The sequence below is a fragment of the Hyla sarda genome, chromosome 3, assembly GCF_029499605.1.
Source record: "Hyla sarda isolate aHylSar1 chromosome 3, aHylSar1.hap1, whole genome shotgun sequence".
Classification (NCBI taxonomy): domain Eukaryota; kingdom Metazoa; phylum Chordata; class Amphibia; order Anura; family Hylidae; genus Hyla; species Hyla sarda.
This window is the reverse complement of record NC_079191.1, coordinates 438,551,310-438,576,103: the sequence shown is the minus strand read 5'-3', so window position 1 is coordinate 438,576,103 and position 24,794 is coordinate 438,551,310. Positions and strand designations below refer to the sequence as shown.

Below are 24,794 nucleotides of genomic sequence, written 5' to 3'. Positions count from 1 at the left end.
ACTGCTCCCCTATATCTCTATAGTACACCCTCAGAAGAGAGGATACTGCTCCCCTATATCTCTATAGTACACCCTCAGAAGAGAGGATTCTGCTCCTCTATATCTCTATAGTACACATTCAGAAGATAGGATCCTGCTCCTCTATATCTCTATAATACACCCTCAGAAGAGAGGATCTTGCTCCCCTCTATATCTCTATAGTATACCCTCAGAAGAGAGGATCCTGCTCCTCTATATCTCTATAATACACCCTCAGAAGAGAGGATCCTGCTCCCCTCTATATCTCTATAGTACACCCTCAGAAGAGAGGATCCTGCTCCTCTATATCTCTATAGTACACCCTCAGAAGAGAGGATCCTGCTCCCCTATATCTCTATAGTACACCCTCAGAAGAGAGAATCCTGCTCCTCTATATCTCTATAGTACATCCTCAGAAGAGAGGATCCTGCTCCCCTATATCTCTATAGTAAACCCTCAGAAGAGAGGATCCTGCTCCTCTATATCTCTATAGTACATACTCAGAAGAGAGGATCCTGCTCCCCTATATCTCTATAGTACACCCTCAGAAGAGAGGATCCTGCTCCTCTATATCTCTATAGTACATACTCAGAAGAGAAGATCCTGCTCCTCTATATCTCTATAGTACACCCTCAGAAGAGAGGATCCTGCTCCCCTATATGTCTATAGTACAACCTCAGAAGAGAGGATCCTGCTCCTCTATATCTCTATAGTACACCCTCAGAAGAGAGGATCCTGCTCCCCTATATCTCTATAGTACACCTTCAGAAGAGAGGATCATGCTCCTCTATATCTCTATAGTACACCCTCAGAAGAGAGGATCATGCTCCTCTATATCTCTATAGTACACCCTCAGAAGAGAGGATCCTGCTCCCCTATATATCTATAGTACACCCTCAGAAGAGAGGATCCTGCTCCTCTATATCTCTATAGTACACCCTCAGAAGAGAGGATCCTGCTCCTCTATATCTCTATAGTACACCCTCAGAAGAGAGGATCCTGCTACTATATCTCTATAGTACACCCTCAGAAGAGAGGATCCTGCTACTCTATATCTCTATAGTACACCCTCAGAAGAGAGGATCCTGCTCCTCTATATCTCTATAGTACACCCTCAGAAGAGAGGATCCTGCTCCTCTATATCTCTATAGTACACCCTCAGAAGAGAGGATCCTGCTCCTCTATATCTCTATAGTACACCCTCAGAAGAGAGGATCCTGCTCCTCTATATCTCTATAGTACACCCTCAGAAGAGAGGATCCTACTTCTCTGTATCTCTATAGTCCACCCTCAGAAGAGAGGATCCTGCTCCACTATATCTCTATAGTACACCCTCAGAAGAGAGGATCCTGCTCCTCTAAATCATTACAGTACACCCTCAGAAGAGAGGATCCTGCTCCTCTATATCTCTATAGTACACCCTCAGAAGAGAGGATCCTGCTCCCCTATATCTCTATAGTACACCCTCAAGAGAGGATCCTGCTCCTCTATATCTCTATAGTACACCCTCAGAAGAGAAGACCCTGCTCCTCTATATCTCTATAGTAAACCCTCAGAAGAGAGGATCCTGCTCCTCTATATCTCTATAGTACACCCTCAGAAGAGAGAATCCTGCTCCTCTATATCTCTATAGTACACCCTCAGAAGAGAGGATCGTGCTCCTCTATATATCTATAGTACACCCTCAGAAGAGAGGATCCTGCTCCACTATATCTCTATAGTACACCCTCAGAAGAGAGGATCCTGCTCCTCTATATCTCTATAGTACACTCTCAGAAGAGAGGATCCTGCTCCTGTGTATCTCTATAGTACACCCTCAGAAGAGAGGATCCTGCTCCCCTATATCTCTATAGAACAGCCTCAGAAGAGAGGATCCTGCTTCTCTATATCTCTATAGTACAACCTCAGAAGTGAAGATCCTGCTCCTCTATATCTCTATAGTACACCCTCAGAAGAGAGGATCCTGCTCCCCTATATCTCTATAGTACAACCTCAGAAGTGAAGATCCTGCTCCTCTATATCTCTATAGTACACCCTCAGAAGAGAGGATCGTGCTCCCCTATATCTCTATAGTACACCCTCAGAAGAGAGGATCCTGCTCCTCTATATCTCTATAGTACACCCTCAGAAGAGAGGATCCTGCTCCTCTATATCTCTATAGTACACTCTCAGAAGAGAGGATCCTGCTCCTGTGTATCTCTATAGTACACCCTCAGAAGAGAGGATCCTGCTCCCCTATATCTCTATAGAACAGCCTCAGAAGAGAGGATCCTGCTTCTCTATATCTCTATAGTACAACCTCAGAAGTGAAGATCCTGCTCCTCTATATCTCTATAGTACACCCTCAGAAGAGAGGATCCTGCTCCCCTATATCTCTATAGTACAACCTCAGAAGTGAAGATCCTGCTCCTCTATATCTCTATAGTACACCCTCAGAAGAGAGGATCGTGCTCCTCTATATATCTATAGTACACCCTCAGAAGAGAGGATCCTGCTCCCCTATATCTATATAGTACACCCTCAGAAGAGAGGATCCTGCTTCTCTATATCTCTATAGTACAACCTCAGAAGTGAAGATCCTGCTCCTCTATATCTCTATAGTACACCCTCAGAAGAGAGGATCCTGCTCCCCTATATCTCTATAGTACAACCTCAGAAGTGAAGATCCTGCTCCTCTATATCTCTATAGTACACCCTCAGAAGAGAGGATCGTGCTCCTCTATATATCTATAGTACACCCTCAGAATAGAGGAGCCTGCTCCTCTATATCTCTATAGTACACCCTCAGAAGAGAGGATCCTGCTCCACTATATCTCTATAGTACACCCTCAGAAGAGAGGATCCTGCTCCCCTATATCTATATAGTACACCCTCAGAAGAGAGGATCCTGCTCCTCTATATCTCTATAGTACACTCTCAGAAGAGAGGATCCTGCTCCTGTGTATCTCTATAGTACACCCTCAGAAGAGAGGATCCTGCTCCTCTATATCTCTATAGCACACTCTCAGAAGAAGGAGCAGCAGCAGCATGGAGGACAATATACAGCAGTACTGATCACTTTAAGCCGTAAATTCAGCGCTGGGTAAGACAGTAAGCATTCGTACTGTCTGATTGGGGAGTCTCCATTTGTTTCTCACTCTCTCAATTTATGCCCCTTCCATCTCCCTCTTCATTCCTTTCCTCTCTATAGTTTTATATGGAAACTAATCCCTCAATAAAATAAACTTAAATGTAAGGGTTTTTTTCAATTTTATGGGGGGGAAAAAAAAGCTAAACATAGGGACGGTCTCTATGAACCACTTGGTTTTCCCATCTCTATGCAGAGCTTTGCAGCTATTAGAGCTTGTACGTGAGCCTCCCCCGGTAGGATGGTTAAACCTGTCCACACGCCCCCTCCATTTAGGAGAAGGTCCTGCACCACACTAGCCTGCAGGAGAAGGTCCTTTACCACTGACAGAGCGGAGGATGTAGAGTCCTCAGTGCGGGAGCGGAGGGAAGGCGAGCAGGATTTTTATTAACAAATTGGGGGAAACTACTTGGAGCGTCAACCTAATAGGGAAACCCCTTACCTACCAACTGAAGGCTTCTACCTAATAGGGAGAAACCCTACCTAAATACTGGGAGTTTCTAGCTCATAGGGGGCGGGGAGAAATTCCTACCTACCTATGTTCTGGGGGCTTCTACCTAATAGGGGGATTTTCTACCTCCCAAGCTACTGGATTCTACCTAATGGGGGGAGGGGGGGGGAATCCCTACCTAATCACTGGGGACTTCTACCTAATGGTGGGGGAAGGGGAGATTCCATACCTCATTGCAGGGGGCTTTTACCTAATTGGGTGGGATTCCATACCTAAATACTGGGGGCATATCTTAATTGTGAATGTCAGGGTTTCCCGTATCACTTTAATGTTTCATAAAGTCTACAGCTGCCTCTGCTGTCACATGACATTAAAAATAGAGGATGGGTAACTGGTATCGGTAAGTAGTTACTAACTGGGAGAAATTAAAATGGTGGATTTTAGAACATGGTGCTTATTCACATGTTCTATTTTTGATGTTCATGGTAAAAGTCGGTTCGCATCTGTTTAAACAAGATGGAATCCAAGATGGAGACCCCAATATAAGTGAATAGCACACGTTGGGCACCGTTAGTATTCGTCATGTGGCGGATCCGGCAGAGTTGTTATAATGGAGGCCGCTGCTCACTTCACAGATTAACTATTTTTGTCCAACAAAACTGTCAGGACTGAAATCCTGCTTCTAATAATTTGGAAACTAAACCCTATAAATACACACAGTCAGCCGTACAGCTCGGGGCCCCAGATGGCGACAAAAATGTTATATAGAAACCGAAGGTTTTAGTGGCTAAAAGAAAACAGATCAGAAGCTATAGGGATTATATTGTCTCCACCATAGTGTTCTAGGATACATCAGTACTGTGTGTGACATAGTATACTAGTTATATTCTTGTATATAGGAGACCGTATTATACTAGTTATATTCTTGTATATAGGAGGCACTATTATAGTAGTTATATTCTTGTATATAGGAGCAGTATTATAGTAGTTATATTCTTGTATATAGGAGCAGTATTATAGTAGTTATATTCTTGTATATAGGAGCAGTATTATAGTAGTTATATTCTTGTATATAGGAGGCAGTATTATAGTAGTTATATTCTTGTATATAGGAGCAGTATTATAGTAGTTATATTCTTGTATATAGGAGCAGTATTATAGTAGTTATATTCTTGTATATAGGAGCAGTATTATAGTAGTTATATGAATCCAAAAAGCAAGTAAAGAAAGAAGTACCGCACTCACCCACTGTCAAAAGCCGGGAACGGAAGAGGTTTATTTCAGATCATAAGATCGGAATAACAGGTGCAGGACGTGGAGGAGGGAAGAAAAGCCACACACGACTAGTTTCACGCCGGACGGCGCTTTCTCTGGCTGACTTGGCTGCATCAGTTGGCAGGAAAAGGAGGGGTTTAAAACGCCAAACTGATGACGTATACAGATGCAAAAAAGATATTATTAAGGCTCGTACACAGAAAAAAATATATCCAATCGAAAAAGCAAAAAAGTAGGGGGGAGGGGAGGGGGGGAAAAAAGAATTAAAAAGGAGAAAAAATGTATATATCAGGACCAACAAAAGAAAAGAAAACAAAGTTATAAGAAGACACTGAGGTCTTGGCGGTCATTAAGTCCAGTTCCTTCAAGCGCTCTTGTGCGCATGATCCATCTCTCTTCTTTGCGTAGCAATGTTTTGTGACGATCAATTCCTGGTGAGCAGGTTTTAACTCTTTCGATCCCGAAGAAGCGCATAATGTTGGCGTCTCCCGAGTGCACTGAATTGCTTTACTTTTCAAGACCAGTGGTATGCCCAGTGTACAGGGACGGCCATGGGGACGCCAGTAGCATGTTCATTTGCTATTATTTTTCTGGCTATTTTTGAAAGCAGGTATATCTTGAACAATACCAATCCATTCTTCCATCATATCATAAAATACTTCCGTTATGTAGACGACATCCTGATAACCTGGGACAGTACCACCAAGGACTTTGAAGAATTTGTTGCCTTTATAGGGGAGAATCATATGAATATGAAATTTACTAAAAAAATCAGTGAATCTACCATGGAATTTCTAGATGTTCTACTTATAGTCGAAAATAATCAGTTTTTCACCAAGGGCTATCGTAAGCCCACAGCTTCCAGCAACCTTCTGCACTTTAACAGTTTTCACCCCTCCCATACCAAACAGGCTCTCCCCTACAGTCAGTTTTTGAGGCTTAGGAAAATAAACAAAAATGAAGAAGATTTCCAACTACAATCAAAAGATTTATATAATCGATTCCTAAAAAGAGGCTATCCTCCATCTGAACTAAATAAGGCACTTGAGAAAGCCACCAAAATCCCAAGATTGGATTTAGTCAAAAAAACTTATAAAAAAAATCGCAACAAAAAAGAAAAAACTATAGATAATTCCCTACAACCTCAATTTATTTTTTCATTCAGATACAACGTGTTGGCGGACACAATAAAACAAGTAATTAAAAACAACTGGTTTCTCATAGAAAACGATCCTTTGTTCAAAGAAGCAGCGGTTAAAAAACCAATAATATCGTTTAGAAGGAGCAAAAGCATCTCTAATGTATTAGTTCGCAGTGCACTCCCTTCCACTCAAAAAGAAAAGGACTGGCTATCGGCAACAATCCCTTCAGGCAATTACAAATGTGGTAACTGTTCACACTGTAAATTCTTCTTACCTGGTAAAGAATATCAGCTCGCTGGGAAGGAAATAAGAATCACCGACTTCATCTGCTGCAGGACCGAATATGTCGTTTACGCTATAGTCTGCCCGTGTATGTGCTTTTACATTGGATCCACTATTCGACCGCTGAAAATCAGATTCCGGGAACACTTGAGGTCAATTCACACCGGACACGGCTGTGCCCGCCTCATAACGCACATACGATCAGTGCACTCGGGAGACGCCAACATTATGCGATTCTTCGGGATCGAAAGAGTTAAAACCTGCTCACCAGGAATTGATCGTCACAAAACATTGCTACGCAAAGAAGAGAGATGGATCATGCGCACAAGAGCGCTTGAAGGAACTGGACTTAATGACCGCCAAGACCTCAGTGTCTTCTTATAACTTTGTTTTCTTTTCTTTTGTTGGTCCTGATATATACATTTTTTCTCCTTTTTAATTCTTTTTCCCCCCCCTCCCCTCCCCCCTACTTTTTTGCTTTTTCGATTGGATATATTTTTTTCTGTGTACGAGCCTTAATAATATCTTTTTTGCATCTGTATACGTCATCAGTTTGGCGTTTTAAACCCCTCCTTTTCCTGCCAACTGATGCAGCCAAGTCAGCCAGAGAAAGCGCCGTCCGGCGTGAAACTAGTCGTGTGTGGCTTTTCTTCCCTCCTCCACGTCCTGCACCTGTTATTCCGATCTTATGATCTGAAATAAACCTCTTCCGTTCCCGGCTTTTGACAGTGGGTGAGTGCGGTACTTCTTTCTTTACTTGCTTTTTGGATTCATATGAATACTATACCGTTACCTGCACCTCCAGGTCTAGCCTGGATTATCAGTCCACCTGCACAGCCTCGTTTTGTATGCTAAGAACTTTACCTGTTACTAAGGGAAACCACACAATAGTGCCACTCATCTTGTTGGACTGTTTGAATTTTGCTTTTTTTCGGAGTTGAGCACATTGGATTACCTACAGGATCGTTCAATCAGCAACAGCTGTTTATATCACGTTTCTTCCTCATCTCCTCTCTTTTTGGAATGGAAGAAATGGAGGCCCCCCCTGCAGAGGACTCTGGACATTTTTTATCATCAGGTCGAGAGGACGTGGAGGAGTTTTTTGAAAGATGCAATTTAAAGGATTCCATTCAATCTTTAAGCACTAAAACACTTGAATTTAAGATTACACAACTGGCTGAAAAAGAAACTAAGTTATTTTGGTCAGTTCAATCATTAAAATCATATGCAAGATGTAACAGGGTGCCCAGGGGCTTAAGGGTGTTTAAGGAGCCATCACAATTTTTACAGGATGCAGCATTTATCAAGGAATGGGAACAAGCTAATTTACAACACTCGTTCACACTTCTCTCTCTTACTTTAAAACGCAATGAAAAAGAATACGAAAAAGTGACCATGGATCTATGTCGAGCTAGGACTGAACTTAGAACCCGTCATACAGAAAGCCAATACTCAACTTTTATAAAGAAAGTTGAGAAACGTCTCATCCCTATACAATCCGATTTAAAAGAAAGGAAAAAAGATAAATATATTCGGGATAAACAAGATTACGAAGAGAATAAAGTGTTCACATGGAATAAAAATCAGCAGAAGAAAAATATAAAAAAACGCACTTACCCACGTCAAAAAGCCTCACGGGATTATTGGACTACGGAGTCGGACTCCAGTAATTCAGACGAACAAACAGACCTAATCTTAAAAAAAACTCAGAAGAAAAAAACAAGTTTTTCTGATAAAAAATCGCAACAGCAAGATGAAACCGCATCTGCTCCTCAAAAAATGCCAACCTCCGAAACTGGCCCTTTAGGAGGAGAACCAGAAGAGGAAGAGGAGGAAGAAACCGCAAATCTACGAACAGCCAGGAAAAGGAAACAAGTGAAGTGGTTCCCACATTAGAAAAATATTCCGTCATAAATCTCACGCAAGAAACCTTAGATGCCGCAACTCTTAATGTCCTCACAAAAGGCCTTAATTTTTGTCTCCCAGTCGACTTCGATCCAGTCGAATTTGAAATTGATTTATACAAGAATATAAGAAAAATGAATCTTTTCCGTTTCTTCAATAAAAAGGAAGCCGAACCAACTCACGTTGTCACGAAGAAAAATACAAGTACTCAGATCAAAGAAAAAATAGGGAATTTAGGATTTTTCGCCAAAAAAACTCTCACTGATTTTAATTGGGAAGATGTGGCTCTACTCATGAGTCTTACAGAAAATGAAGGACTGGAACACGATTCTCATAAAAGTTCACAAAAAACTTTTTTTGGAGGTGGAGTAAAATCCACTTTCAATCCCCCTATCCAACAAGGAAGTTGTTTGGATGTTTTTTCTAGGCAGGTGTCTAAACAAATGCAGGCATTAATATATCCCAAAGCCTTACCTAATATATCAACAGAGGAAGCCATGGCCTTAAAAAAGCTACAAAAACGCGATGATTGGATTATCAAAAAAGCAGATAAAGGTCAAAATGTCGTAATAATGACAAAGGATTATTACATCAAAGAAGCGATTCGACAACTCCATGACCGCAATACATACACCCCCCTTAAATCTGATCCCACTAACCATATCAGTAACAAAATTAAAAATCTACTAAGGAAGTACACAGAGAATGGATTTTTAAAGCAAAAGGATGCGGAAAAACTCTTACCTGCCCATCCTATTAACCCCAAATGGTACTTTCTCCCAAAAACCCACAAAAACCTGGAGCACCCCCCTGGACGGCCCATAGTGGCCGGAATAGGAGGAGTGACAGAGCCACTCTCACAGTTTGTGGAATGGCTCTTGCACCCCCTATTGGCTGATATTCCATCTTACGTGAAAGATACTGACCATCTTTTATTGTCTCTTGAAACATTAGAGTGGCACAATTCTTATAAATTGACATCAATAGATGTCGAAGGTTTGTACACAAGAATTCCGCAGGAGTTAGGTGTCCTTGCCGTTCAAGAATTTTTGAATAATGCCGAAAAAGATGACCTGTTTGTATCATTTGTCTGTGAGGCACTTCAGCTAATTTTGCAAAATAATTGCTTTACTTTTCAAGACCAGTGGTATGCCCAGTGTACAGGGACGGCCATGGGGACGCCAGTAGCATGTTCATTTGCTATTATTTTTCTGGCTATTTTTGAAAGCAGGTATATCTTGAACAATACCAATCCATTCTTCCATCATATCATAAAATACTTCCGTTATGTAGACGACATCCTGATAATCTGGGACAGTACCACCAAGGACTTTGAAGAATTTGTTGCCTTTATAGGGGAGAATCATATGAATATGAAATTTACTAAAAAAATCAGTGAATCTACCATGGAATTTCTAGATGTTCTACTTATAGTCGAAAATAATCAGTTTTTCACCAAGGGCTATCGTAAGCCCACAGCTTCCAGCAACCTTCTGCACTTTAACAGTTTTCACCCCTCCCATACCAAACAGGCTCTCCCCTACAGTCAGTTTTTGAGGCTTAGGAAAATAAACAAAAATGAAGAAGATTTCCAACTACAATCAAAAGATTTATATAATCGATTCCTAAAAAGAGGCTATCCTCCATCTGAACTAAATAAGGCACTTGAGAAAGCCACCAAAATCCCAAGATTGGATTTAGTCAAAAAAACTTATAAAAAAAAATCGCAACAAAAAAGAAAAAACTATAGATAATTCCCTACAACCTCAATTTATTTTTTCATTCAGATACAACGTGTTGGCGGACACAATAAAACAAGTAATTAAAAACAACTGGTTTCTCATAGAAAACGATCCTTTGTTCAAAGAAGCAGCGGTTAAAAAACCAATAATATCGTTTAGAAGGAGCAAAAGCATCTCTAATGTATTAGTTCGCAGTGCACTCCCTTCCACTCAAAAAGAAAAGGACTGGCTATCGGCAACAATCCCTTCAGGCAATTACAAATGTGGTAACTGTTCACACTGTAAATTCTTCTTACCTGGTAAAGAATATCAGCTCGCTGGGAAGGAAATAAGAATCACCGACTTCATCTGCTGCAGGACCGAATATGTTGTTTACGCTATAGTCTGCCCGTGTATGTGCTTTTACATTGGATCCACTATTCGACCGCTGAAAATCAGATTCCGGGAACACTTGAGGTCAATTCACACCGGACACGGCTGTGCCCGCCTCATAACGCACATACGATCAGTGCACTCGGGAGACGCCAACATTATGCGCTTCTTCGGGATCGAAAGAGTTAAAACCTGCTCACCAGGAATTGATCGTCACAAAACATTGCTACGCAAAGAAGAGAGATGGATCATGCGCACAAGAGCGCTTGAAGGAACTGGACTTAATGACCGCCAAGACCTCAGTGTCTTCTTATAACTTTGTTTTCTTTTCTTTTGTTGGTCCTGATATATACATTTTTTCTCCTTTTTAATTCTTTTTTCCCCCCCTCCCCTCCCCCCTACTTTTTTGCTTTTTCGATTGGATATATTTTTTTCTGTGTACGAGCCTTAATAATATCTTTTTTGCATCTGTATACGTCATCAGTTTGGCGTTTTAAACCCCTCCTTTTCCTGCCAACTGATGCAGCCAAGTCAGCCAGAGAAAGCGCCGTCCGGCGTGAAACTAGTCGTGTGTGGCTTTTCTTCCCTCCTCCACGTCCTGCACCTGTTATTCCGATCTTATGATCTGAAATAAACCTCTTCCGTTCCCGGCTTTTGACAGTGGGTGAGTGCGGTACTTCTTTCTTTACTTGCTTTTTGGATTCATATGAATACTATACCGTTACCTGCACCTCCAGGTCTAGCCTGGATTATCAGTCCACCTGCACAGCCTCGTTTTGTATGCTAAGAACTTTACCTGTTACTAAGGGAAACCACACAATAGTGCCACTCACCTTGTTGGACTGTTATAGTAGTTATATTCTTGTATATAGGAGCAGTATTATAGTAGTTATATTCTTGTATATAGGAGGCAGTATTATAGTAGTTATATTCTTGTATATAGGAGCAGTATTATAGTAGTTATATTCTTGTATATAGGAGCAGTATTATAGTAGTTATATTCTTGTTTATAGGAGCAGTATTATAGTAGTTATATTCTTGTATATAGGAGCAGTATTATAGTAGTTATATTCTTGTATATAGGAGCAGTATTATAGTAGTTATATTCTTGTATATAGGAGCAGTATTATAGTAGTTATATTCTTGTATATAGGAGACAGTATTATAGTAGTTATATTCTTGTATATAGGAACAGTATTATAGTAGTTATATTCTTGTATATAGGAGCAGTATTATAGTAGTTATATTCTTGTATATAGGAGCAGTATTATAGTAGTTATATTCTTGTATATAGGAGACAGTATTATAGTAGTTATATTCTTGTATATAGGAACAGTATTATAGTAGTTATATTCTTGTATATAGGAGCAGTATTATAGTAGTTATATTCTTGTATATAGGAGCAGTATTATAGTAGTTATATTCTTGTATATATGAGCAGTATTATAGTAGGTATATTCTTGTATATATGAGCAGTATTATAGTAGGTATATTCTTGTATATAGGAGCAGTATTATAGTTATATTCTTGTATATAGGAGCAGTAGTATAGTAGTTATATTCTTGTATATAGGAGCAGTATTATAGTAGTTATATTCTTGTATATAGGAGCAGTATTATAGTAGTTATATTCCTGTATATAGGAGCAGTATTATAGTAGTTATATTCTTGTATATAGGAGCAGTATTATAGTAGTTATATTCTTGTATATAGGAACAGTATTATAGTAGTTATATTCTTGTATATAGGAGCAGTATTATAGTAGTTATATAAATCCAAGAAGCAGGTAAAGAAAGAAGTACCGCACTCACCCACTGTCAAAAGCCGGGAACAGGAGAGGTTTATTTCAGATCATAAGATCGGAGTAACAGGTGCAGGACGTGGAGGAGAGAAAAAAGCCACACACGACTAGTTTCGCGCTGGACGGCGCTTTCTCTGGCTGACTTGGCTACATCAGTTGGCAGGAAAAGGAGGGATTTAAAACGCCAGACTGATGGACGTATACAAATGCAAAAAAGATTATTACTTAGGACTCATGCACAGAAAAAATATCCAATCAAAAAAGTGAAAAAATAAGAAACAAAGGGGGGAGGGGAAGTAAAAAGGAGAAAAAAAAAAAAAGATTATATATATATATATATATATATATATATATATATATATATATATATATATATAAAAGGGGTCAGTACTTTCCTCAGGGAGAGGACACCTCTTCAGGTGTAACGGAGATTCAGGTTAGGCCATTTAGCACTCCGCAGGCATTCTGGGTAGGGGAATATGCAAAGCAGCTCATTACACAACCTTTTCAGGTAGTGTTCCCTGGTATCAGCTTAGCTCCTGTTAAGGAATATAAAATATCTCAGGACCAAAAAAAGAAAAAAGGGAAAGTTATAAAAAAAACACTGAGATCCTGACGATCATTAAGTCCAGTTCCTTCAATCGCTCTTGTGCGCATGATCCATCTCTCTTCCTTACGCAGCAATGTTTTGTGACGATCAATCCCTGGTGAGCAGGTTTTAACTCTTTCGATCCCGAAGAAGCGCATAATATTGGTGTCTCCTGAATGCACTGATCGTATGTGCGTTATGAGGCGGGCACAACCCTGTCCGGTGTGAATAGACCTTAAGTGCTCCCGGAATCTAATTTTCAGCGGTCGAATGGTGGATCCAATATATAAGCACATACACGGGCAGACTATAGCGTAAACGACATATTCGGTCCTGCAGCAGATGAAATCGGTGATTCTTATTTCCTTTCCAGCGAGCTGATATTCTTTACCAGGTAAGACAAATTTACAGTGTGAACAGTTACCACATTTGTGATTGCCCAAAGGAATTGTTGCCGATAGCCAATCCTTTTCTTTTTGAGTGGAAGGGAGTGCGCTGCGAACTAGTACATTGGAAATGCTTTTTCTATAAGAAACCAATTATTTTTTATTACTTGTTTTATTGTATCTGCCAACACGTTGTACCTGAATGAAAAAATAAATTGTGGTTGTGGGGAATTATCCATAGTTTTTTCTTTTTTGTTGCGATTTTTTTTATACGTTTTTTTGACTAAATCCAGTCTTGGGATTTTGGTGGCTTTCTCAAGTGCCTTATCCAATTCAGATGGAGGATAGCCTCTTTTTAGGAATCTACTGTATAGATCTTTTGATTGCAGTTACAAGTCTTCTTCCTTTTTGTTTATTTTCCTAAGCCTCAGAAACTGACTGTAGGGGAGAGCCTGTTTGGTGTGGGAGGGATGAAAACTATTAAAGTGCAGAAGGTTACTAGAAGCTGTGGGCTTTCGATAGCCCTTGGTGAAAAACTGATTATTTTCAACTGTAAGTAGTACATCCAAAAATTCCATAGTAGATTCACTGATTTTTTTAGTGAATTTCATATTCATATGATTCTCCCCTATAAAGGCAACGAATTCTTCAAAGTCCTTGATGGTACTGTCCCAAATTATCAGGATATCGTCTACATAACGGAAGTATTTTATGATATGATGGAAGAATGGGTTGGTGTTATTCAAAATATACCTGCTTTCAAAAATAGCCAGAAAAATAATAGCAAATGAACATGCCACCGGCGTCCCCATGGCCGTCCCTGTACACTGGGCATACCACTGGTCTTGAAAAGTGAAGCAATTGTTTTGCAAGATTAGCTGAAGTGCCTCACAAACGAATGATACAAACAGGTCATCTTTTTCGGCATTATCCAAAAATTCTTTAACAGCAAGGACACCTAACTCCTGCGGAATTCTTGTGTACAGACCTTCGACATCTATTGATGTCAATTTATAGGAATTGTGCCACTCTAATGTTTCAAGAGACAATAAGAGATGGTCAGTATCTTTCACGTAAGATGGGATATCAGCCAATAGGGGGTGCAAGAGCCACTCCACGTACTGTGAGAGTGACTCTGTCACTCCTCCTATTCCGGCCACAATGGGCCGTCCAGGGGGGTGCTCCAGGTTTTTATGGGTTTTTGGGAGAAAATACCATTTGGGGTTAATAGGATGGGCAGGTAAAAGTTTTTCCGCATCCTTTTGCTTTAAAAATCCATTCTCTATATACTTCCTTAGTAGATTTTTTACTTTATTACTGATGTTGTTAGTGGGATCAGATTTAAGGGGGGTATATATATTAAGGTCGTCAAGTTGTCTAATCGCTTCTTTGATATAATATTCCTTTGTCATTATTACGACATTTTGACCTTTATCTGATTTTTTAATAATCCAATTGTCGCGTTTGTGTAGTTTTTTTTAAGGCCATGGCTTCCTCTGTTGATACATTAGGTAAGGCTTTGGGATATATTAATGCCTGCATTTGTTTAGACACCTGCCTGGAAAAAACATCCAAACAGCTTCCTTGTTGGATGGGGGGATTGAAAGTAGATTTTACTCCACCTCCAAAAAAAGTTTTTTGTGAACTTTAGTGAGAATCGCATTCCAGTCCTTCATCTTCTGTAAGACTCATGAGTAAAGCCACGTCTTCCCAATTGAAATCAGTGAGGGTTTATTTGGAGAAAAATCCTAAATTCCCTATTTTTTCTTTAATATGAGTGCTTGTATTTTTCTTAGTAGCAACGTGAATTGGTTCAGCTTCCTTTTTATTGAAAAAACGAAAGAGATTCATTTTCCTTATATTTTTGTATAAATCAATTTCAAATTCGACTGGATCAAAGTCGACTGGGAGACAAAAATTAAGGACTTTTGTATGGACACTGAGAGTTGCGGCATCTAAGGTTTCCTGCGTAAGATTTATAACAGAATATTTTTCTAATGTGGGAACCACTTCACTTGTTTCCTTTTCCTGGCTGTTCGAGAATTTGCGGTTTCTTCCTCCTCTTCCTCTTCTGGTTCTCCTCCTAAAGGGCCAGTTTCGGAGGTCGGCATTTTTTGGGAGGCAGACGCGGTTTCATCTTGCTGTTGCGATTTTTTGTCAGAAAAACTTGTTTTTTTCTTCTGAGTTTTTTTTAAAATTGGGTCTGTTTGTTCGTCCGAATTACTGGAGTCCGACTCAGTAGTCCAATAATCCCGTGAGGCTTTTTGATGTGGGTAAGTGCGTTTTTTTATATTTTTCTTCTGCTGATTTTTGTTCCATGTGAACACTGTTTTCTTCGTAATCTTGTTTATCCCGAATATATTTATCTTTTTTCCTTTCTTTTAAATCAGATTGTATAGGGATGAGACGTTTCTCAACTTTCTTTATGAAAGTTGAGTATTGGCTTTCTGTATGACGGGTTCTAAGTTCAGTCCTGGCTCGACATAGATCCATGGTCACTTTTTCGTATTCCTCTTCATTGCGTTTTAAGGTAAGAGAGAGGAGTGTGAACGAGTGTTGTAAATTAGCTTGTTCCCATTCCTTAATAAATGCTGCGTCCTGTAAAAATTGTGATGGCTCCTTAAACACTCTTAAACCTGCCGGTAGCATGTTCATTTGCTATTATTTTTCTGGCTATTTTTGAAAGCAGGTATATTTTGAACAACACCAACCCATTCTTCCATCATATCATAAAATACTTCCGTTATGTAGACGATATCCTGATAATTTGGGACAGTAATATCAAGGACTTTGAAGAATTTGTTGCCTTCATAGGGGAGAATCATATGAATATGAAATTCACAAAAAAAAATCAGCGAATCTACTATGGAATTTTTAGATGTACTACTTACAGTCGAAAATAATCAGTTTTTCACCAAGGGCTATCGAAAGCCCACAGCTTCTAGTAACCTCCTGCACTTTAACAGTTTTCATCCCTCCCACACCAAACAGGCTCTCCCCTATAGTCAGTTTCTGAGGCTTAGGAAAATAAAAAGGAAGAAGACTTCCAACTACAATCAAAAGATCTATACAATCGATTCCTAAAAAGAGGCTATCCTCCATCTGAATTGAATAAGGCACTTGAGAAAGCCACCAAAATCCCAAGACTGGATTTAGTCAAAAAAAAAGAAAAAACTATGGATAATTCCCCACAACCACAATTTATTTTTTCATTCAGGTACAACGTGTTGGCAGATACAATAAAACAAGTAATAAAAAACAATTGGTTTCTTATAGAAAACGATCCCTTGTTTAAAGAAGCTGCGGTTAAAAAAACGATAATATCGTTCAGAAGGAGTAAAAGCATTTCCAATGTACTAGTTCGCAGTGCACTCCCTTCCACTCAAAAAGAAAAGGATTGGCTATCGGCAACAATCCCTTCAGGCAATCACAAATGTGGTAACTGTTCACACTGTAAATTTGTCTTACCCGGTAAAGAATATCAGCTCGCTGGAAAGGAAATAAAAATCACCGATTTCATCTGCTGCAGGACCGAATATGTTGTTTACGCTATAGTCTGCCCGTGTATGTGCTTCTATATTGGATCCACTATTCGACCGCTGAAAATCAGATTCCAGGAACACTTAAGGTCTATTCACACCGGACAGGGTTGTGCCCGTTTTATAACACACATACGATCAGTGCATTCATGCGCTTCTTCGGGATCGAAAGAGTTAAAACCTGCTCACCAGGGATTGATCGTCACAAAACATTGCTGCGCAAAGAAGAGAGATGGATCATGCGCACAAGAGCGCTTGAAGGAACGGGACTTAATGATCGTCAGGATCTCAGTGTTTTTTTATAACTTTCCCTTTTTCTTTTTTTGGTCCTGATATATATATATATGTATATATATATCTTTTTTTTTCTCCTTTTTACTTCCCCTCCCCCCTTTTTTTCTTATTTTTTGCTTTTTTGATTGGATATTTTTTCTGTGCATGAGTCTAAGTAATAATCTTTTTTGCATATGTATACGTCATCAGTTTGGCGTTTTAAATCCCTCCTTTTCCTGCCAACTGATGTAGCCAAGTCAGCCAGAGAAAGCGCCGTCCGACGCGAAACTAGTCGTGTGTGGCTTTTTTCTCTCCTCCACGTCCTGCACCTGTTACTCCGATCTTATGATCTGAAATAAACCTCTCCTGTTCCCGGCTTTTGACAGTGGGTGAGTGCGGTACTTCTTTCTTTACTCGCTTCTTGGATTTATATGAATACTATATTGTTACCTGCACCTCCAGGTCTAGCCTGGATTATCAGTCCACCTGCACAGCCTCGCTTTGTATGCTAAGAACTTTACCTGTTACTAAGGGAGACCACACAATAGTGCCACTCATCTTGTTGGACTGTTTATAGTAGTTATATTCTTGTATATAGGAGGCAGTATTATAGTAGTTATATTCTTGTATATAGGAGCAGTATTATAGTAGTTATATTTCTGTATATAGGAGCAGTATTATAGTAGTTATATTCTTATATATAGGAGCAGTATTATAGTAGTTATATTCTTGTATATAGGAGGCAGTATTATAGTAGATATATTCTTGTATATAGGAGCAGTATTCTAGTAGTTATATTCTTGTATATATGAGGCAGTATTATAGTAGTTATATTCTTGTATATAGGAGCAGTATTATAGTAGTTATATTCTTGTATATAGGAGCAGTATTATAGTAGTTATATTCTTGTATATTGGAGCAGTATTATAGTAGTTATATTCTTGTATATTGGAGGCAGTATTATAGTAGTTATATTCTTGTATATAGGAGCAGTATTATAGTAGTTATATTCTTGTATATAGGAGCAGTATTATAGTAGTTATATCCTTGTATATAGGAGCAGTATTATAGTAGTTATATTCTTGTATATAGGAGCAGTATTATAGTAGTTATATTCTTGTATATAGGAGGCAGTATTATAGTAGTTATATTCTTGTATATAGGAGCAGTATTATAGTAGTTATATTCTTGTATATAGGAGAAGTATTATCGTAGTTATATTCTTGTATATAGGAGCAGTATTACAGTAGTTATATTCTTGTATATAGGGGCAGTATTATAGTAGTATATTCTTGTATATAGGGGCAGTATTATAGTAGTATATTCTTGTATATAGGAGGCAGTATTATAGTAGTTATATCCTTGTATATAGGAGCAGTATTATAGTAGTTATATTCTTGTATATAGGAGCAGTATTATAGTAGTTATATTCTTGTATATAGGAGCAGTATTATAGTAGTTATATTCTTGTATATAGGAGCAGTATTATAGTAGTTATATTCTTGTACAGAGGGGGCAGTATTATAGTGGTTATATTCTTGTATATAGGAGGCAGTATTATAGTAGTTATATTCTTGTATATAGAAGCAGTATTATAGTAGTTATATTCTTGTATATAGGAGGCAGTATTATAGTAGTTATATTCTTGTATATAGAAGCAGTATTATAGTGGTTATATTCTTGTATATAGGAGGCAGTATTATAGTAGTTATATTCTTGTATATAGGAGGCAGTATTATAGTAGTTATATTCTTGTATATAGAAGCAGTATTATAGTGGTTATATTCTTGTATATAGGAGCAGTATTATAGTAGTTATATTCTTGTATATAGGGAGCAGTATTATAGTAGTTATATTCTTGTATATAGGAGCAGTATTATAGTAGTTATATTCTTGTACAGAGGGGGCAGTATTATAGTGGTTATATTCTTGTACAGAGGGGGCAGTATTAAAGCATTACCTGAGGGTTGGGGTGAAGAATCTACTTCCATATTAGAAGAAAACCTCTCGCTTTGGGCTCCTAATACCCCGACTGGCAGTGACTGGTCCCCAGGAGCCAGGTCGCCTTCCAGCTCCTCGTTGATGGGGAAAGTAATATCAGTGAGTGGCTCCTCTTTAATCTTCACAGGCTTTGAGTCTTCAGATACCCGCTCAGGATGAACGATCTTCTCATACTCCTCAGACAGTTGTTTACTGACCTGTGAACAGACAGAGGATTAATCTCCCGTGTCAATCACTGCCGTGCAGAGCTTCCGGATCTCTGATACAACGATAAAGGGTGAGGAGATAATCCCCAATATAATCACTGCAGCAGGAGATACAGACACAGGATGGACACAGTTATAGGAGTTGTCAAGTTTACCGAATCAAGTCCATACACCCTATTAGGGAATTCTGAGTTGATAAAGGGGGGGGGGGGAGGGGAATTCTGCTCAGGATCTTTATCTCCTGGTCAGAGTAAAGAGCAGCTACTATGAGCATATCTCTCTCTCCATGGAGGACCTGTCCTATCCTGCATGGCATAATGCAGACAGTCTATTAATGTGAACTAGCACTATGTAATGCTTTACTTCCCTTGTGGTTGTACTGCAGGGAAGCTGAACCCTTGCTGACGGGAAGCTGAACCCTTGCTGACGGGAAGCTGAACCCTTGCTGACGGGAAGCTGAACCCTTGCTGACGGGAAGCTGAACCCTTGCTGACGGGAAGATGAACCCTTGCTGACGGGAAGCTGGACCCTTGCTGACGGGAAGCTGGACCCTTGCTGACGGGAAGCTGGACCCTTGCTGACGGGAAGCAGAACCCTTGCTGACGGGAAGCAGAACCCTTGCTGACGGGAAGCAGAACCCTTGCTGACGGGAAGCAGAACCCTTGCTGACGGGAAGCAGAACCCTTGCTGCAAGGTTTCCCTACACTGTACACCTGATCACTGAGAGACAAGCAGGAGAAACTATGGCATCTGCTTATTGATGTCAAGGGAGCTAGACTTTGTCCAAAGCAGAGGACTTCTTTAGAGAAAACATCCAGTCCTTTATATTGGGCTACTGTCCCTCAGTTTACGTGCATCTTGCTGATAACCTTTTTTTTTTTTTTTCTAACTTGGTTTTTCCCAACCATTGTGTCTCCAGCTGCAGCAAAAACTACACTCCCAGCATGCTCGGACAAGTGTAGTTTTTTCAACAGCTGGAGGCCCAATGCTTGGGACAGATTGTACTAAGTAGTAGTTTAGTTACCTGTATAATCATTGTAGTCTTGCTTAAAGGAAATCACCATTCACTGACTTCCAGCTGTATCTACCTTATACACAGCAGCCAATATATGAACAAACCACTCTGCAGTGTAAAGCATGGTGGAGTTTTAAGGGGGGGCTGTACTATAAAGCCCCTTTAGGGTAGATTACATATTCTGCTGCAAGCAGACACACAGGGCTAGCCTCCAAACCTTACTGCACACACAGGGCTCCGTGAAATACGCTGCAGATGCGGTATGTGTGGCCCTACTCTAAAGGGGTGCTCCAAAAAATTTAATAAAATTATTTTTTTTTCCCCATCAACTGGTTGCAGAAAGTTAGAGAGATTTGTATATTACTTCTATTTAATATTCTTAGTCCTTCCTGTACTTATCAGCTGCTGTGTACTGCACAGGAAGTTCTGTAGTTCTTTCCAGTCTGACCACAGTGCTCTCTGCTGCCACCTCTGTCCGTGTCTGGAATGGCCTAGATTAAAAGCAAATCCCCATAGAAAACCTCTCCTGCTCTGGACAGTTCCTGATATGAACAGAGGTGGCAACAGAGAGCAATGTGGTCAGATTGGAAAGAACTACACTTCCTGTAAAGCATACAGCAGCTGATAAGTACTGGAAGAGTTAAGATTTTTAATAAAGAAGTAATTTACATATCTGTATAACTTTCAGGCACCAGCGGATTTGATAAAAAAAAAAAAAATACATATACATACTTTTTTTTTCTCTCTCTCTAGAGCACCTCTTTAATAGTGACCCTAAAAAGTCGAATTGATCAAAAGGATTTAAAGGAATTTTTCACCTGTACTTTGCATGACAGAATCCCCCGTACACCTGTGTAGATGGGGAGCGGCGCAGTTCTGTGCTCACCTGCAGCATGTACGTGTGATAATCCTTGATCCGCTGCTGCCAGAACTTCTGAAGAGAGAGGACGCTGCCGATCCCCATCTCATAGAAAACCTGCTCCATGACATCGGGGAAGGGCGTCTGGCCCAGCCGGGCCTCCCGATCCACATTGAACCTCAGCATCTTAGTGAACTTCTGGCAGTACTCGTGGGCGATGTCCGTCAGGGTCTCCAAGACACTTTCATTGGCAGAATCAAATCCGGCGTGGGCGAGGATGGTGGCCACAGACTGGTACATGAGCTGGCGGCACGAGTGGTAAGTGAGCTCTGTCACAGGCTCACCTTTACCCCTGACATCAAGAATAAGGAGAATTTGTTGGATGAACGAGGCGACAGGGGGCAAATCTATTTGGAATAATCAGTCTAACACACTGGAGGAGCTGCCCAGGACTACAAAAACATGGCTGCCTTCTTCCTCAAACAACACCACTGAAGCGCCATTCAATTCTATGGGCCAGTGCTGCAATACCAGACACAACTCATAGAACAAGGCAGGACATATCTTGGAAGAAAGCAGCCATGTTTTAACCCTTTGTGAACACAGCCAATTCCCATTTTTAGTGTTTTCATTTTGGTCTCCTTGCCTTCTAAGAGCCATAACTCTCAATTTTCCATCTACAGAGCCATATGAGGGTTTGTTTATTATGGGAACAACTTTACTTTAAAGGGGTACTCCGGTGGAAAACAATCTCCGGTGGAAATACTTATCAGCTGCTGTATTCTCCGCAGGAAGTTCTTTTCTTTTTGAATTTCCTTTCTATTTGACCACAGTGCTCTCTGCTGACACCTCTGTCCATGTCAGGAACTGTTCAGAGCAGGAGAGGTTTTCTATGGGGATCTGCTCCTACTCTGGACAGTTCCTGATATGGACAGAGGTGTCAGCAGAGAGCATTGTGGGCAGACAGAAAAGAAGTTCAAAAAGAAAGGAACTTCCTCTGTAGCATACAGCAGCTGATAAGTACTGGAAGGATTAAGATTTTTCAATAGAAGTAATTTACAAATCCGTTTTTAAAAGGTTGGTTTTCCCCTGGAGTACCCCTTTAACTTTACCAAAAAATCTATAATGAAACCAAAACAAAATCAGTTGTAGGGTGAATTTGAAGAAAAAAAGAAAAGAAAAAAACAATTGCACTTTACGGCTAAACTAAACATTTGGTGGGTTCCCACCACGATTTTTCTCTACGGTTCAGCAATACTTTAAAAACAAAACAAAAAAAAAACGTATGCAACTGTACAGGAAACCGTGGCCATAGACTTCCCATTCAAAACCGTATTTGCCATAATTCATACGGTTGTATCAGGTTTTCAAACCATACGGTTTTTAACTTTTTTTTTTCCCCGAAAAAAAAAATGTGGCCTACCACGGTTTTTGGTCCTGTTCAAAAACCGCATTTTAACTGTATACGGTTATTTTAACATAGGACTCTATGAGAACCGTATGTTATTGCGGTTCTGTCCGGGTTTGTCTATACGGTTTTTAACCTATTTGCAAACCCCTCCTACTTCCCTTGAAATTTCAGTAGAACAACTGAAACTTTATTGAAATTTTAAAGAAAACAATTTTTCAATATAAAAACTGTATACAACCGTATGTAACCGGACTACTAATTTGTAACCGTTTACTGTTTTAAACCGTATACGGTTGATTTTTAACCTCTTCAGGATGCCGGGCGTATGCATAATCATTCAGCAAGCACCCCGGCACATCGCACAGGGGGGTTCTGAGACCCCCCCACCCCCACCCCCCACCATGTCGGCGATCGCAGAAAATCGCATGTCAATTCAGACATGCGATTTTCAGCTATTCGGGGCTGATCAGGTCTCTGGTGATCCGATCACCCGGAAAATAGGGATGATTGGAGCTGTCAGTGACAGCCCCGATTATCCTGAGGGCTAGGAGCGAGGTCGCAGTGCTGCAATCTCCTTCTATCCCCTGCCATTGGTCAGAACCAATTCCGACCAATGGCAGAGCATGGCAACCCCCCCCCCCCCCCCCCGTTCTGCCCACTTCTGGCTGTCGAGGGGAACATGGGGAAAAGATGGAGGCCGGTACCTGGAGGAAAAGATGCCTGGGAACCGCTGATCGTCGCTGGAGACTGCAAAGATCCTGGCTTAGGTAGGGAAACGACGGTGGGGGGGGAATGAAAGTGAAAGTAAAGTGATCTTTACTGTGGCAACAACTAGGAAGGCCAAACTGCAACTCCCAGCATGCCCAGACAGCCAAAGGCTGTCTGGGCATGCTGGGAGTTGTAGTTTTGCAACATCTGGAGGGTCACAGTTTGGAGACCACTGTTACAGTGGTGCCCAAACGGTAGCCATCCAGATGTTGCCAAACTGCAACTCTCAGCATGCCTAGACTGCCCAGGCATGCTGGGAGTTGTAGTTCTGTAACATCTGTCCCTTCAGATTTAGTAATTTTCATGAAATTTTTGAAAATTGCTGCTCTACTTTGAAGCCCTCTAATTTTTTCAAAAAGCAAAAATGTGTCCATTTTATGATGCCAACATGAAGTGGACATATTGTATTTGTGAAGAAAAATAAAATGTATTTGGAATATCCATTTTCCTTACAAGCAGAGAGCTTCAGAGTTAGAAAAATGCTAAATTTTCAACATTTTCATGAAAATTTACCACCAAAATAAAGTAGAATATGTCACGAAAAAACTATCTCAGAATCAGAATATTCGGTAAAAGCGTTTGAGTTATTAATTCGTAAAGTGACGGTGGTCAGAATTGCAAAAAAGGGCTCAGTCCTTAAAGGAGTACTCTAGTCCAGAATATTCCTGCTCCGTTCTGCCCGGGTTGCAAAATAAATGAAAATGTACCATCACTGGGTTCCCGTGGAGCGCCACTACAGCTGTTCGGTCCTCCGGTCCATCCTCTTCATACTTCCGGGTGTAACAAAGCGTCACATGGCGATCAGCCTATCGCCGGCCGAGGCTGAACATCGCGGTGACCGGCGATAGGCTGAGCGCCATGTCACGCTTCGTTACACCCGGAAGTATGAAGAGGATGGACCGGAGGACCGAACAGCTGTAGTGGCGCTCCGCGGGAACCCAGTGATGGTACATTTTCATTTATTTTGCAGAACGGAGCAGGAATACTCTGGACTAGAGTACTCCTTTAAGATGAAAAAGGGCTGCGTCCTTAAGGCATACGGTTGAGTACGGTTAGGTCCGTTTTTTAGAATTTTTTTTTTTTTTTTTTTAAACGTATCCAAAAACTGTATAGAAAAATCGTGGTGTGAACCCACCCTTATATAGGTTTAGTATTGTGCTACTCTTAAATATATCTATATTTTTTCAAAGAAAATATCAAAATTGTCCTCTTCTGACCCTATAGCTATTCTATTTCCGTATACGGGGATGTATAAAGGTCATTTTTTGCACAGTCATCTGTAGTTTTTATCAGTAGTATTTTTGTTCAAAGAAGAAAAATCTGCAATTCTGGTATTCGTCCCTCCCCTCCCCTCCCCCCCCCCCCCCCCCTTTACTCCATTCACCACAAGGGATCAACATTATATTTTAGTAGTTCTGACAATTACGCATGCAGCGACACCAAATAAAGACTGGCAGGATTTGTCTAGTTTACCATTAGGATTATTATAAATTACAAAAGCGTCTATTACAGGGCCCTTGCCATAAACGTATTGTGCATACATAAAATAGCAATAAAAATTGTGCTAAAAATTAAAGGGGTATTCCAAGAAAACTGGCTCCAGAAAGTTAAACAGATTTGTAAATGACTTCTA

General features: G+C 40.2%; 1 protein-coding gene across 1 annotated transcript in view; it reads right to left on the bottom strand.

Moving 5' to 3' along the window:
* The window catches only part of SUPT7L (SPT7 like, STAGA complex subunit gamma), a 69,083-nt gene that overhangs the window by 35,721 nt on the left and 8,568 nt on the right, over positions 1-24,794 (bottom strand). Inside the window, exons 3-4 of the mRNA XM_056568620.1 lie at positions 21,010-21,334; positions 18,862-19,099 (exon numbers count right to left, since the gene is read on the bottom strand). Coding sequence (XP_056424595.1) covers positions 18,862-19,099; positions 21,010-21,334 — 563 coding nt within the window. The remainder of the gene's footprint in view (positions 1-18,861; positions 19,100-21,009; positions 21,335-24,794) is intronic.